The sequence below is a fragment of the Helianthus annuus genome, chromosome 12 (genome assembly GCF_002127325.2).
Source record: "Helianthus annuus cultivar XRQ/B chromosome 12, HanXRQr2.0-SUNRISE, whole genome shotgun sequence".
NCBI classification, from domain to species: domain Eukaryota; kingdom Viridiplantae; phylum Streptophyta; class Magnoliopsida; order Asterales; family Asteraceae; genus Helianthus; species Helianthus annuus.
The window spans coordinates 1,784,903-1,800,277 of record NC_035444.2 but is presented as its reverse complement, the minus strand read 5'-3'; the positions used below and the strand labels follow the sequence as shown (position 1 = coordinate 1,800,277).

At 33.6% G+C, this 15,375-nt stretch overlaps 1 protein-coding gene across 2 annotated transcripts; it reads left to right on the top strand.

Annotated features, from left to right (window-relative positions):
* The first annotated feature begins 7,865 nt into the window (after positions 1 to 7,865).
* LOC110893779 (protein NDL1) lies at positions 7,866 to 15,156 on the top strand. Of its 2 annotated transcripts, none has more exons than XM_022140908.2 (10): positions 7,866 to 8,142; positions 9,520 to 9,619; positions 9,704 to 9,801; positions 11,089 to 11,177; positions 11,261 to 11,321; positions 11,415 to 11,501; positions 11,703 to 11,780; positions 12,785 to 12,841; positions 12,928 to 13,119; positions 14,672 to 15,156. In XM_022140908.2, exons 1-10 carry the CDS (start codon positions 8,083 to 8,085, stop codon positions 14,909 to 14,911), a joined length of 1,062 nt encoding a protein of 353 aa, XP_021996600.1. In that variant the 5' UTR covers positions 7,866 to 8,082; the 3' UTR covers positions 14,912 to 15,156. The 2 variants fall into 2 exon arrangements, with proteins under 2 accessions (XP_021996600.1, XP_021996601.1); XM_022140909.2 differs by lacking the exon at positions 7,866 to 8,142 and adding an exon at positions 9,375 to 9,428.
* Positions 15,157 to 15,375: the final 219 nt, after the last annotated feature.

Genomic DNA, 15,375 nt, shown 5'->3' with positions numbered 1-15,375 from the left:
ACTGGTATACGTGTTTCCTTGCTTGTGATTGGTTGGTTTAGTGCCACGGTGGACAGACCAATAGAATGCTAGATAACAGTGTATTATGTTCGTCAACTAGTAAAATTTCCCGCGCTACGCGGCGGGATTTCAAACGTTATCAATTCGTTTCGTTTTATAACAGAATGAGCACGGTACTCGTTCGGTACCGAACCGGTACCGGTACCCGAAAACGGGGAAAAGTGGTCCCGGTAGCGAATACACCGGTTCGGTATCGGTACTTACCGGTGTTTTACTCGTAAATACCGGTACCGTACCGGTTGGCTATAAAAAGTAATTCCCTGTGCTACGCGGCGGGGAATTCGAACGTTATCGATTCGTTTTGTTATGTAACGGGATGAGCACGGTACATGTTCGGTACCGAAAGCACCAGTACCGGAAAAGGGGGAAAAGTGATAATACACCAGTTCGGTACCGGTACTAATATGGTATAGGTACTTACCGGTGTTTTACCTGTAAATACCGGGGAGAACGGGAACCGGTACCAATACCGAATATACCCGGTACCAAATGTTCATCCCTAATTTGCGCTACAGTGTAGGAAGAAGAAGATATGTTAAAAAGGTTTTTCATTTAAAAGATTTAGCAGCAGGTGATAAAAAATTTTCTTTCCCATGAAGGGCTTCAAACCCGAGACACTCACTATATTTGAATGTTCATAGAACCAACTGAATTTTGAAAGTTTTTTCTTAATAGTTTTGCGCAATAATAACTATAATATATGCATAAAGCGGAAAATGAAAAAAAAAACGTAAATTTAAACGGGTAAAAAGCGCAATTTTTAACCGAGGTCAAAATTGTATTTTTTTTGTTGGCAAAAGCATAATTTTATTTTGTTGGCAAAAGCATAATTTTATTTTGAACTGATGACAAAATCATAATTTTAAAGCGGTTATAAAATCGTAAACTGGTTGGGCCAATGGGGGAGTTCCAGGCAGCTGCCTGCCTGGCACTACTCCTCCATCTTGTGTCAGTAGTTATACACTGGGGGCAAAAGCGTAATTTATCTGGAAAAGCAAACAAAAACGATGACAAAAATGTAAACCTAAAGTAAAGGTAAATCGTAATTTACCTGAGAGAAAGAAAACAAAACTAATGGCGAAACTGTAAATTTAAACGGGGTAAATTCTTAATTTTTAACCAAGGGGAAAATTGTAAACTTTCACCGGTGGCAAAAGCATAATTTTATTTTGAAGAGGAGATAAAAACGTAATTTTAAACTGATGGCAATATCGTAATTTTAAAGCGGGACAAAATCGTAAATTGGTTTGGCCCAGAAAAATAAAAAAGTCAAAAAGCAAAAAAAAAAAACAATATTTCACTGTTCATGCGTTTTGGTAATTGTTATAGAGTTAATATGTATCACGGTTTCTTTCTTTAGTTAAGTGTCATTTTCGTCTTTATCGTTTGTCACTTATGTCGTTTATGTCAAATTTCAAATTTCTATTATTTTCGTCTATGACATTTTTGAAACGTACTAGTTTAGTTCAAAAGGTTAACGACGTCTGTTAATTTTGTCTGTTTAATGAGAGGTAGAAATGTCATCGTATATTTTAATCTGAGTTAACTGTCATTTTTGTCTCTGTGGTTTATCCGATTACACTAACCCATGCCAAATTTCAAATTTTTACTACATATAGGCATGAGAAAATATACTTTTTGTATATCATGTTTTCTCCCTAACATAAAAGACAAAAGTCATGTGATACACTCACACACGTCCCTTTAGTAGCGGTTTGTTGACATTTATCCGGATATATACACAAGTTCAAGTCGTGTCTTACATGTTTTCTTTGCATATCATGGGATGGATGTGACAAAAAAAAATCTTTGTTTGTTATTTAAAAACAATGACTTTTAGACTTTTGAGATTATCACCAAGTCATATTATAAATATATCAAGAGATCGTATTGTATGGGAGGGTTCTTACCAATAATGGTGGTATAAACATTTTAATGGTCTTTATAATCACAATACCAATAATTGCTCATGATTTGTACGTACTATATGGTTTAAGCACCAATGCGAGTGATGTTATGCAACGCTTTTAGTTATCACAATGCAAGACGTGACATAAAAGGGTGAGGCCTACTCCAAAGTCATTGATTGTATTTGGTGGTTTTAATCCAACCAACCTCTTTAATAACTTAACAAATGCTTTTATACAAAGAGTAAGAATGGTGTGACGGATGGAATTACGGCTAACCAAACATAAGGGCGTCTCTGATTCACCTAAGTTTTTAGTAACGGTTGCGTTATCAGTCACAATATTGGGCTTTGATTCTATATGTAATATGTTATCTCATTTAGTCATGTGTTTTGAATCTTCATTTTAGTTTCGATATGTTACATAATTTCGGTATTTTAGTTTCGGTATGTTACATAGGCGATACGGTCATACGTACTAATCGTACTATGTATAGTGATTCGTTGTTTAATAAAATGTGGTATGTTACATAGGCGATACGGTCATACGTACTAATCTTAAAATGTGTTTAAATGTGTTAAAATTAAAATAATGCTTATCTGAAGTAGAAATTAAGAAACTAAAAAAATGATAAATGAAAATAAACTAGACTTACGACCCGCCGCAATGCGGCGGGGATTCTTTAGTTATAACTAAGTCGATTTAGGACGCGCACGTTATGTTGAACCTGTCAAACAGGAAAAAAAATAGACGATGTAAAAACGTTCACCCACACACGCACGTTGCGTCATGTTAACTCGCAAAATTTAGAACGAAACGTAAAAGTGTTAAACCAAAGACGGACGTTGCGATGTGTCAAGTCACAAAATTTAGAACGAAGCATAAAGCGAAAAAGTTGCGGAAAATGAAAACTACAAAGGACCAAAGTTGAAAGTAAAAAAGTTGTGAGGATTGATTAAAAAGTTTTGTGTTAAAAGTAAAAAAACAAATAGTTTTGGGTTAAAAGTAATTTATGAAATACTTTTGGGTGAAAAGTAATTAAATCAATTTTTTTTGAAAAACCACCAAAGCCAAGGTTACAACAACCATATGCATAACCAGTTTTTCTTTGAAAACCCCCCAAAATCAAGATTACAACACATAAGTAAAAGAGTAAATTACGTTTTTGGCCCCTGTGGTTATGTCAGTTTTACTATATTAGCCCAAAATAAGAATTTTTAACGCCTGCCCCCATGGTCCCTATATCTAACCATTTTGGCCCCTAATTCTAACCAAACCCCAACTCTGGTTAACTTCTTGGTCACATGGGTTGCACATGATGGGTAAAATTGTAATTTCCCCTCCCCCTTTACTTTTACTGATTTATAAAAAATAAAAGAAACAATAATTATCATACATACAGAACACACACACTCTCTCTCATCTTTCTCTCTGTTTTCTCTCTCCTACCACCGGAAAATACAACCTGCAACAATACACCTCCGACTAACACCACTTCAGCCACACCTCAGCCACCACCACACTTCAGCCACCGACCACACCACATCAGTCTCCCGTTAGTGACCATCACCTCCACCTCCACAACTGCAACACCAATAATGTTTGATCAAAACCCAATAACCATATCCATCCAGATTAAAAAACAAACCCACAAACAAAATCAAATCCAAATTAACGAAAGAATCAAATCAAATCCAAACAAACCCACAAACAAAATCAAACATACACAGGCCTATTTGTGTTATACCTGGATAAATGATCTGAAACAAAATCATACCCAATAACCATATCCTTTCCACTGTGAGAACCTCCCACCGCCACCTGACCACCGCTGCTGCCACCTCGCCACCTGACCACCGCTCCCCCTTTTCCCGCCGCTCTCTCTCTCTCCTCATGGCTCCGATTATAAATCGGTTTCGCACGAGAATGAGATTGGGGGTTCATGTGTGTACTCTTCTTGATAAAATTGTGAATCCAAGATTGGGGGTTCATGGCGGAGAGTTTATGAGGGAGAGACAGGTTGTAGTGTTTGGCAGGGGGTCGGTGGCGGAGGTATGGAGTTGACGGTGGTGAGAGAAAGGGGTGTTTATGAGAGAGAGAAGAGAGAGACAGAGAGAAGGGGGATAGTTTATGAGAGAGAGAGACTGTATGTGGTGGTAGGTACGGTGGTGGTGGTGATGATACGGTGGAGGAGGTGGTGGTAGGTACGGTGGTGGTGGTGATGACATGGTGGAGGAGGTGGTGGTAGGTACGGTGGTGGTGGTGATGACACGGTGGAGGAGGTGGTAGTAGGTACGGTGGTGGTGGTGATGATACGGTGATGGTGGTGATGATATGGTGGTGGGGGTGTGTTTTGCGGTGGGGGGTGGTGGTGTGGTGGTGGTGGTAGTAGAGAAAGAGAGCAGAGAGAAAGATGAGAGAGAGTGTGTGTTCTGTATGTATGTGTGGGTGTATATAATCAGTAAAAGTAAATGGTGAGGGGAAATTACAATTTTACCCATCATGTGCAACCCATGTGACCAAGAAGTTAACCAGAGTTGGGGTTTGGTTAGAATTAGGGGCCAAAATGGTTAGATATAGGGACCATGGGGGCAGATACGTTAAAAATTCTTATTTTGGGCTAATATAGTAAAACTGACATAACCATAGGGGCCAAAAACGTAATTTACTCTAAGTAAAAAGTCAAAGTTGTTAAATCGCAAAAGATGGAAACTTTTGAATTAGAAGTGAAAAATCAAATTAATCAAAGGGGTTAAATTGTATAAGATGGAAACTTTTGAATTAGAATTGAAAAATCAAATTAATCAAAAGGGTTAAATTACTAAAGATTAAAACTTTAAACTTAAATTGTTAAAGATTAAAACTTTAAGGTTAAAAAGGAAACAAAGATTAAAACTTTAAACTTAAATTGTCAAAGATTAAAACTTTAGGGTTAAAAAAAGAAAATTCCAATTTTTTTTTTTTTTGAAAAACACTCTAAGCCAAAGTTACAACTCATATATGCACTAAAATGTTGCTTCTTTATAATTTATAATTATAATATAATATAATATAATATAATGTTTAATATATAATTTTTAAAACGTCTCAATATAATCACTTTAAAAGGTCACTTCAAGCAACAACCAAGTTACCTATTCTTAGCTAAAAGGTGATATCACAATACTAATTAATTATAGCATAAGTTCTCAATAATTAAATTATTTGATTAAAATAATGCAATGATAATCACATGGTCAATTTTAATTTAGAATGAATCATAACATGATACTCCGTATTTTCTTATAATTTCAAAAATAAATTAAAAATTACATGAAAAAACTTAAAATATTCTTATCGTAGATAAGTTACTTTATTTCTCTCAAAAGGAAATAAAGCGTATCTTATTATAATAGTGTTTTGATTTATACAGTAGAGATATTATATAATGTAAACATCAAATAAAAAGGTTTTGACTATATACGTATCGAGTTATTATCATTTATATCATTTAAATATTCAAGAAACTTAGAAACGTGCAATATTGTTTCTCAAACAATAGCTTATAGGAACTTTGATTCCAAAACATAAAAAAATGTTATAAAACGATTACGAATCGTCAAATCCTCAAAAATGGTGTAGGCAACTCTAAAAAATATGTAGCAGTTACGAGGAAAAACAATTATTTCAGAGTTAACTGAAGAAAGAAAAAGAAAGGAAATAGAAAGAAATTAAAAATATTTCGTGTTTAAGAGTTTCATTTAAAAAAGGAAAAAAAAAAAAAAAAAAACATGTTGTGTTCTCGAGTTTCATTTAAGAAACGAAATACAAGAAAAACTAGAGTAAATTCTTTAGTTTTTTCAAGGAGAAAGACATTTTTTCTTTTCCTTTATTTTCTTGTTTTCTTTTCTTTTCCAAAATTAAGTGAGAACTTGGGAAGAGAAATGCTACTACTATTGTTGTTAACTTGCATGAACTTTGAATTGAGTTTTTATTATATATCTTTTGTTTTCTTTTCTTTTCCAAAATTAAGTGAGAACTTGGGAAGAGAAATGCTACTACTATTTTTGTTAACTTGCATGAACTTTGAATTGATTTTTTATTATATATTTTTCTAAAGTTTCACTTATATACGATTTTAACACATTTAGTTTTTCACATAGTTTAGCTTTTCTGTCATAAATTACGTTTGTTGATATTAAAAATCTGAATACGCAAGCGCGCTTACCTTTTTTTTTTTTTGACATTTGAGATATATTTTTTTATTGAAAACATAGTTGTATACAAATAAAGTTTTATTTTTTTATTTTTTTATCGTAAGCTATATTAATTGTCGATATCACAATGAACCGAACCGATAACGACATTGGTATCGCTACCGGGTTTATCGAACCAGTACCAATATTCATTTTCTAATTTTCGATCAATATAAAACAAACATAGGTATCATTTTGGGCATATCACAATATTATTTATAGAGTTTATTCGAATCTATTGTAAACTATAAAAAAAAGAAAAGAAAAAAAAAACATTATTATTGTGTTCTTAATTTTCAAATGAGAAAAATGCCCGGATAGTCCCTGTGGTTTGTCTATTTTTCACCTTTACTCCTTAACTTTTTAAAATTACAGCTATAGTCCTCAACTTTTGCAATTTCGTTCCCGGATAGTCCCTAGCGCGGATGGATGTTAGTTTTTTGTGTTAAGTGGATGTGAAATTACTAAAATGCCCTTAATACAAAACAAAATAATAAAAACAATAAAACATTTATAAATTCAATGGACCCCACCCAACCCTTCACCCAATCAAACACCTCCAATCTTCTTTGTGGGACCCGCCATCTCCATCTTCAACCTATTCCACCCACTTTGCACAGCCGCACCCTTCCGCCACCACACTCAACCAGAGCCACCATTTCCACCACAACATACCCTCTCACCACCAAGTATTGTATCTGAAGTTTGACTAGAAAAGGTATTTTGACAGAAGATTATTCTATGATTAATGTTTATATGAATGTGCTGAATTGTGGCTGAGTTTCGGTTAAACCTATGAGATGTTTCTAGAAGATCATATCTGCTGTTTTGATTTTTCTTTAATCACCATTGATAATATTATTATATGTTGACTGAACGGTGTGTGTTTATGTATACATCTCTTCTATACTTGTATTTTAAGTAGTGGAATTGTAAGGAACCATCTTCGATATGATTTTTTGTTGCCACAAATTTGCATAACTGAAGCCTATGTTTTCGTTCTTTTGAAGCATATTACAAGCTTTCTTGATTTCCATTCCTGTAAGTAGTTAACATTCACGATGAACAGGAGCAATACAAGCTTTCTTGATTTCCATTCGGCGACATTGAGAACCGATAACCGCTTGAGTTTGCCGACATCGAACGGAATCTCGCCGGAGATTCGGTTTCCGATGAGATCTAAAATACGAAGAAACGGAAGAGGTAACTAAAAGAGGTAACTATTAGGTGGTGGTGGTTTAGAGAGAGAGAGAGGGGGGGGGGTTGAAGGTGATGATGAAGACAAGAATGTGGTGGGGATAGGGATGAGTTTGGTTTTTATATTTTAAGAAAAAATACTTAATTAATTCATTTTGTTTTACTTAAGGATATTATAGTCATTTTACATCAAATTAACTGAGAAAACTAAACCTCATCCATGCCAGGGACTATCCGGGAACGAAAATTAAAAAATTAAGAACTATCCAGGCATTTAACTCTTTTCAAATGAAAAAAGATTAGTAAGACGACGATTGTAGTGCTTGATGATTCTGAACACTAATATGTCGGTAACCATAGTTAGATTTGACCAAACGTGGAGTTAACGGCCGTTAAATCGCTATCATTCTTCGCGTCCCCATGTGATCAAGAAAGAGAGAATACCGTCGGTGGAGGCTAACCGCAGCTCATCATTTTCATTTATATTTCTCCATTTTTTTCATTTTATTCAGACAGGTGTAGAGAGAGAGAGAGAGAGAGAGAGCAGAAATAAAGGGAAGAATTGCTTCCTATATAAGCCACCGAAGCTTCCAGCTTGTTATAAATGATAAGAGAGCTACACAATAGTTTTTAGAGAGAGAAACTTATCCCCCAATTAGATAGAGAAGAAGAAGAAGACGGATATGGAGGATTCAAGTGATTCCGTCTCTATTGATATGGAAACCATATATCTTGGAGGAAAGGTTTGATTTCTTGAATACCCATTTGGATATGAAGTTGTTTATGTATTGAATGTAAGGTGTTTGATGAAATGCCTCAATGGGTTTAACTGATTTGTTTTAATCTTTGAGTTTGTTTATTCGTTTATTCGTTTATTTTTGTTGTGGTTTAGTGGGTTTTTGTTTCAATAATCAGTATCATGTGTCATATGATTGATTTCTTGAATACCCATTTGGATATGAGCTTGTTTGTGTATTGAATGCAAGGTGTTTGATGAAATGCCCCAATGGGTTTAACTGGTTTTTGTAACCTTTGAGTTTGTTTTATTTATTTGTTGTGATTTAGTGGGTTTTTGTTTTAGTAATCAGTATCATGTGTCATATGATTGATTTCTTGAATACCCATTTGGATATGAGCTTGTTTGTGTACTGAATGCAAGGTGTTTGATGAAATGCCCCAATGGGTTAACTGATTTTCTTTAACTGATTTAGTGGGTTTTTGATATACTTTCTGGGGATGAACTCATGCCTATTCCCAATTTAGAAACCCCCTTTTTCTTGATTTTTAGGTTTTTGTTGGCAGTACAATTAGTTACTTATGGAATTGCAGATCTGTTTGACTTCTATTTTCATCGTCAAAATCTTGAAATATTAAAGTTAGATTATTTTCCTTACGAACAAAAAAGCTTTTGAGTTATGTATATTGTCAACATTTGCTAGCTGTTCTCCTTAATTTCTCTTTGTTTGTTTCTTTATTTTGGATGTATCAAAAATCCAAAAAAATTCAATTGTTTTGGAAGAATCTTTTTTTTTTTTTTTTTTTTTTTTTTTTTTTTTTTTTTTTTGTTGATTGAACTTTCACACAAACATGAAAAAAATGATTTTTTTAGAGGCCACATTACTTCAATCTGGAATTCTGGATATTTGTCATATTGTTTACTTTTATATTGATTGATTTAGCTTGAGTTTTAATCCCACTATGCTTGTTTAATTGGTAAATAACTTGCTATCTTTCAAAGCATTTGTGTTGTGTTGTCATTATCTTGACATAAATGTGAATTATTTCATTTCTAAATTGATAGAAATCGCACTCTAATTTCTTGTTAGTTTATCAGTCATTATCAAATTCCAGCTTCGTTGAATATTTGAATACCCTTTTTATGATTTCGAGAGTCCAACTGCAACGTGCTCGTTTATTTATTTCTGTTCTCTATGTTCTTCTTTTAGATTCTATATAATATTGCTCAGCCATCTCCGTGTGGAATAAAACAATGATCAAGAATTACGTCTTGAAGCTTAAACAAATGAGTGTCGGTTGATTACTTGATTAAAATAGTTTTTGACAGCTTTACGTGAATCACGATCTTTGTTATTAATACGTGCTGCAAAATTTGTTTTCAGGAACATATTATTCAAACCGGCCGTGGGTCCGTGTCTGTAATCGTGTATGGAGACCAAGAAAAGCCACCCTTGATTACATATCCAGATTTAGCTCTAAATCGTAAGAATCTGTAACTCTTTGACTCTTCTTTTCATGTTGTTTTATCGTACTTTTGGTCTGATTAAGGTTCAATTTTGTGGACAGATATGTTGTGTTTTCAAGGACTATTCTTCTGTCCCGAAGCCGCGTCATTGCTTCTTCATAATTTCTGCATTTATCACATCAGTCCACCTGGACACGAGGTCTGTGAACGGGCTTATATTAATATAGGGTTGTTTGGATGTTCATTTTGAACTTGATTACTTGATATTAAATAATCAGAATTAGATGATAAAAGTTTGTTCTTAGAGGTCTTTTGTAAACTTGAAAATTATGACTTATTATGAAATTAATAGATAAAAATGACTAAAATCACATTTTTGTAGAAGATGGGAAGACGTTTTGCTAATTAAGAGTAAAATTATTTTGATTAGCTTAAAAGGAAATAATTTTATTTTGAGTAACATGCCAAAATCGTCCCTGAGGTTTGGGCACTTTTGCCTGTTACATCTAAAATAAGATTTTTTTTTTTGTAACTGGAACCCTTACGTTTCATTTTTGTTGCCATTTCCATCCAAATCACTAACTCAGTTAAAAGACTTCGTTAACTCACGGGCAATTTGGCAATTTACCCTTCTATTTTTTTGTTCATTATTTTTTTAGTTTTCTTTTTTACCTTTAAATAAAAAACAGTATTTATAACTATAATATATTATACATACAGGGTAAGGTTCATGCGAGAACCGCGAGAACCAATGTGAACACAACCTAAAATAGCTAAAAAAACCTAACCCCCCCCCCCCCCCACAAAAGCTAAAATGCTAAAAACTAAACCCCCAAAAAACCTTATAATAAAAAAAAATCAAAAAAACACACGAATTTTTTATTTTCTTTTAATATTTTTACATCAAAATCGCTTCTTTTAGTAGCCAAAAAAAATTAAATTTTTTTTTTGGCTACTAAAAGTAGCGATTTTTTTATTAAAAATGTTTAAAAAAAAATTTTGTGTGTTTTTTAGCTATTTTTAGGTATTTTTAGTTGTGTTCACATTGGTTCTCGCGGTTCTCGCAATAAAGGGTGGTTCCTAACGGATCCTTCTCCTATACATATACACACATTTATATATGCACATCTGTTTTTTCTAATTTTCTTTTTTACCTCTTTATATATGTATATGTATATATACATATACACACATTTTTATTTTCTAATTTTAATTTTTACCCTTAAACAAAAAGCAATAAAAATAAATTATAAACATAATATATATACATAGACATACACCTTTATATATCTTATTTAATAACAAATAGTGCTAGCATAAATTACAAAAAGCTAGAATCAGTAGCAGAATCTATTTAATCAGTTTTCAAAACACAAATCCAAACACTTACACCGCACTTACTCTCATTATGTGTATATCATTTTTTTTTGAATTATATTATTAACGTAATGTTTCTCCTATGGGATTTGTACAAGAGTTGTTGCAGTTAGGAGCAGCAGCCATATGTTCCGATGATCCTATTCTATCTGTCGACGATCTTTGTGATCAGATTCTTGAGGTCCTCAATTATTTTCGGTAAGTCATTTATCGTTTAACTTTGTACTAATATTCTTTAATCATCTTAAGAATATTTAAAATCTATTTTCTGGTTATTTTAGGCTTGGTTCCGTAATGTGCATGGGGGCAATGGCGGGTGCATATATTCTCACTCTCTTTGCGGTGAGACTACTTGTGACTTTTGTTCGTAATTTTGGCGTATAAATTGATTGTTTATAAGTTTTTAATATGTTTTTTTTTTTTTTTTTGTTACAGATAAAGTATAGAGACAGAGTTACTGGTTTAATACTTGTTTCTCCTCTTTACAAAGCACCTTCATGGACCGAATGGCTTTACAATAAGGTTTGTTCATTTGAAAAGTTATGGTTCATTTGAAAAGTTATTAACCGTTAATGTGACATTGAGTAAAACGGGCTGTAGAAAATAATATAGGGCATGCATTTCGTGTTTAAACAATTTTGATCATTTAAGAAATTAATAGATAAAATGACTAAAAAGGGAACTTAGATATGTATTAATCGTATATTCACTTTTAACGTGTAGTTCATGTCGAATTTGCTCTACTACTATGGTATGTGTGGATTATTGAAAGAATGTTTACTTCAAAGATACTTCAGCAAGGTACATTTCAACTTTTTTCATAATTTTTTTAAGAGTAAAATGCCATTTTTGTCCCTGAGGTGTGGCGAGTTTTGCGACTTTCGTTCAAAGGTTTTTTTTTTCCCATCTGGATCCAAAAGGTTTGAAATCTTGCCATTTTCATCCAGCTTGTTAACTCCATTCATTTTTCTCCGTTAAGTCAGGGTATTTCTGTCTTTTTTGTTAACTTAAGGACAATTTGGTCTTTTTTCACACATCTCCAGCGAGTTTACATAAAGTGAAAAACACCGAATTGCCCTTTAAGTTAACAAAAAAAGACGGAAATACCCCCGACCAGTGTTGCAGAAGTCGGTTGAGGCGGCCGATTAATCGGCGCCTAGGCGCTAATCGGTTGTTCATCGCCTAAATTTGAGCAAATCGGCCAATAAATCGGTCCAGGTCAAAATCGGTCAAAAGTCGGTCAAGTCGGACTAATCGGACCCGGGTTTTTTGCTCAAAATCGGTCCTAGTCGGTCAAAATCGGTCCTAGTCAGTCAAAATTGGTCCTAGTCGGTCAAAATTCGGTTAATTTTTGAATTTCTAAGTACTTGATCTGTTATGTTTAAGTTTAATTGCTTATGTTTGAACCATACTGTTTGAAACTTGAACTATTTATGTGAATTTTGAAGTATTATTTATATATTATTGTGTATATATACATAAATTTGAAATATTACATATAAAAATTCCCATTCCGATTAATCCCTATTAATCCCTAGGCGGTACCTCACCGCCCGACTAGCGCCTAGCGTCTTCTACAACATTGCCCCCGACTTAACGTAGAAAAATGGATGGAGTTAATGAGCCTGATGAAAATGACAAGATTTTAAACTTTTTGGATCCAAATGCGAAAAAAACAAACCTTTGGTCGAAAGTCGCAAAACTGGCCAAACGACCGGGACGAAAATGGCTTTTTACTCTTTTTAATGTAATACATATACTATTTTGTGTATTTTAATTAATGTGATACCTTTAAATTAAATTAGGAAGTTCGCGGTAATCCAGAAATCCCAGAATCGGATATAGTTCAATCGTGCAGAAAGGTTAGTCAATATTTTCACGCATCCTTCTAATCTATGTTAGTTACAGACTTACAGTTGAATATCATGCTTACGTGTTCTTTATGCAGTTATTGGATGAAAGACAGAGCGTTAACGTGTGGCGGTATCTTCAAGCAATTGATAAGAGACCTGATATTACCGAGGGTTTAAAAAAGTTGAAATGCCGAACGCTTATATTTGTCGGTGACAGCTCACCGTTCCATTCAGAAGCTCTACACATGACCGGAAAATTGGACAGACGGTATAGCGCATTAGTTGAGGTAATGTTTATTACTGTTTCTATAGTCACATGTACTTTTGTTTTGACTTTGATAGTCAAATCTGCATTTTTTTTAATCTAAAAATTTGACGCTGGCTTGTTAGATTCAGTGATAGAGATTAATAACCCTATTAGTAACATACAAGAAGTAGGCCTGTAAACGAACATGTTCGTGTTCGTTCATTTAACTTTAACCGAACACGAATATGTAATCGAACACATTTTTCTGTTCGTGTTTGTTCATTAAGAAATCGAGCATGTTCGTGTTCGTTTATGTTCGTTCGTTTAAAGCCTAAACGAACAGTTCACGAACACAAAGGAACACAAACGAACGTGATTGAACAAATATAAACAAACACAATTTAACATTAGTGAACACAAACAAACAAGTCTAATATATTACAGTTTAACATCTAAATTTGGGTTCGTAGATGATAAAATTAAGTAGGTTTTTATATAAATATTAAGCAAGTGATCTGTTACGATCTAAGGAAAAGTTTAAAAAAATTTTACTAGAAGATTTAATTACTAATTAGTTATATTTATATAAGTAGTTAGAGAAGCTAATATTTAAATATAACTATTTATGTATTTACTAAAATTTAAATGAACGTTCACGAACATTAATGAACGAACACGAGGTGTGTTCATGTTTGTTCATTTAACTAAACGAATTTTTTGTTCGTGTTCGTTCATTTATTAAATAAACGAACATAAACGAACTTCCCGCCGAACAAGTTCACGAACAGTTCATGAACGTTCGGTTCGTTTACATGCCTTACAAGAAGTTCTTTGACAATAGAAACCGCGTTGAAAATGCAACATAAATTGTTTTGAATTTGAATTTTGAAGGTACTAGGTTTGACTTCTAATAGTGGTATTTTTCTATCGTGTGAGGCACTTTAAACTTCTAAGGGAGAAAATAGGGTGTTAAAGATTAAAAAAGTCGAATATTTTAATCACTAGTTTTGGCATTCAAGCAACAGCATTTCCCATTTCCCACAATAAGTGCTTTGACTTTGACGCCTTTCTGTTAAACTAAGCGAGAATCACTTCAAAGATACAACAGGGTGTTAAAAATATACAAAATTTCAATTAAATTTGGATATAAAACTGGTTTTCAAATTTTATTTCGAGTAAAATGCCATTTTGTCCCTAAGGTTGTTTGACCATTTTGCGACTTTCGTCCAAAGGTTTGTTTTTTCGCATCTGGATCCAAAAGGTTTGTAATCTTGCCATTTTCATCGGGATTGTTAACTCCATCCATTTTTCTCTGTTAAATTAGGGGTGTTTCCGTCTTTTTTGTTAATTTAAAGGGCAATTCGGTCTTGTTCACTTTATGTACGAAAATACCCCCCGACTTAACGGGGAAAAATGGATGGAGTTAATAAGCCGGATGAAAATGCCAAGATTTCAAACCTTTGGACGAAAGTCACAAAACTGGCCAAACCTCAGGGACTGACGTTTTTACTCTGTTGTTTATGGACTTCATTTAATTCGAAAGTCAAATATATATAACCTACTGGTTTTGACTTTGACTTTCAACTGTACAGGTACAGGTGTGTGGATCATTGGTGACAGAAGAGCAACCACATGCAATGTTGATACCCATGGAGTATTTTCTAATGGGGTACGGGCTTTACAGGCCGAGCCCAATCACCGGCAGCCCGAGGAGCCCGTTAAGCCCATCATGCATCGCCCCAGAGCTACTATCTCCGGAAAGCATGGGGTTAAAGCTAAAACCGATCAAAACCCGGGTGTCATCTCCCGATTCGAGTACCCTCATGTGGTAGAAATCGTCTTGTAAAGAGAAACCGACCACCGGTTTTTGCGTACAGTGTATTCGTATTTTTTTGTCATTTTTTCTTATTTTTTGTATTCAAGGGTAGATATATACACATATGATATATGTAGATAGAGAAAAGAAAGGGGGAAATATTCTTTGAAATGATGGACATATTCATTTGTAGGATTGGTGGTCATAAAACAGAAACATTGTATTTTGTAAAGGGGAATATGATGGATTTTTTATTTATTTTGAAAGCAATAATAAGATTTCTCTTTTTGTTGGCTGTCAATGATCTGTCATTTTGCTTGAGTGGAATATATAGCAGATCTACATGATTGGTTCTATATTTTTTTCTTAATATATATAACAAATCAAATTTGGTAGCATCCACCAAAAGTGGTTACAATAATATGTCCTTATATAAAAGGGTATTTGAAGTTTTATTAACTAAAAACTACCTATAATAAC

Excerpts from the sequence above, each read along its gene's own strand:
- LOC110893779 (XM_022140908.2), top strand. The coding sequence starts at position 8,083 with ATGGAGGATTCAAGTGATTCCGTCTCTATTGATATGGAAACCATATAT. Across the intron at positions 11,322-11,414 it reads ATATTCTCACTCTCTTTGCG|ATAAAGTATAGAGACAGAGT; the intron begins GTGAGACTACTT and ends TTTTTGTTACAG. Across the intron at positions 13,120-14,671 it reads GGTATAGCGCATTAGTTGAG|GTACAGGTGTGTGGATCATT; the intron begins GTAATGTTTATT and ends TCAACTGTACAG.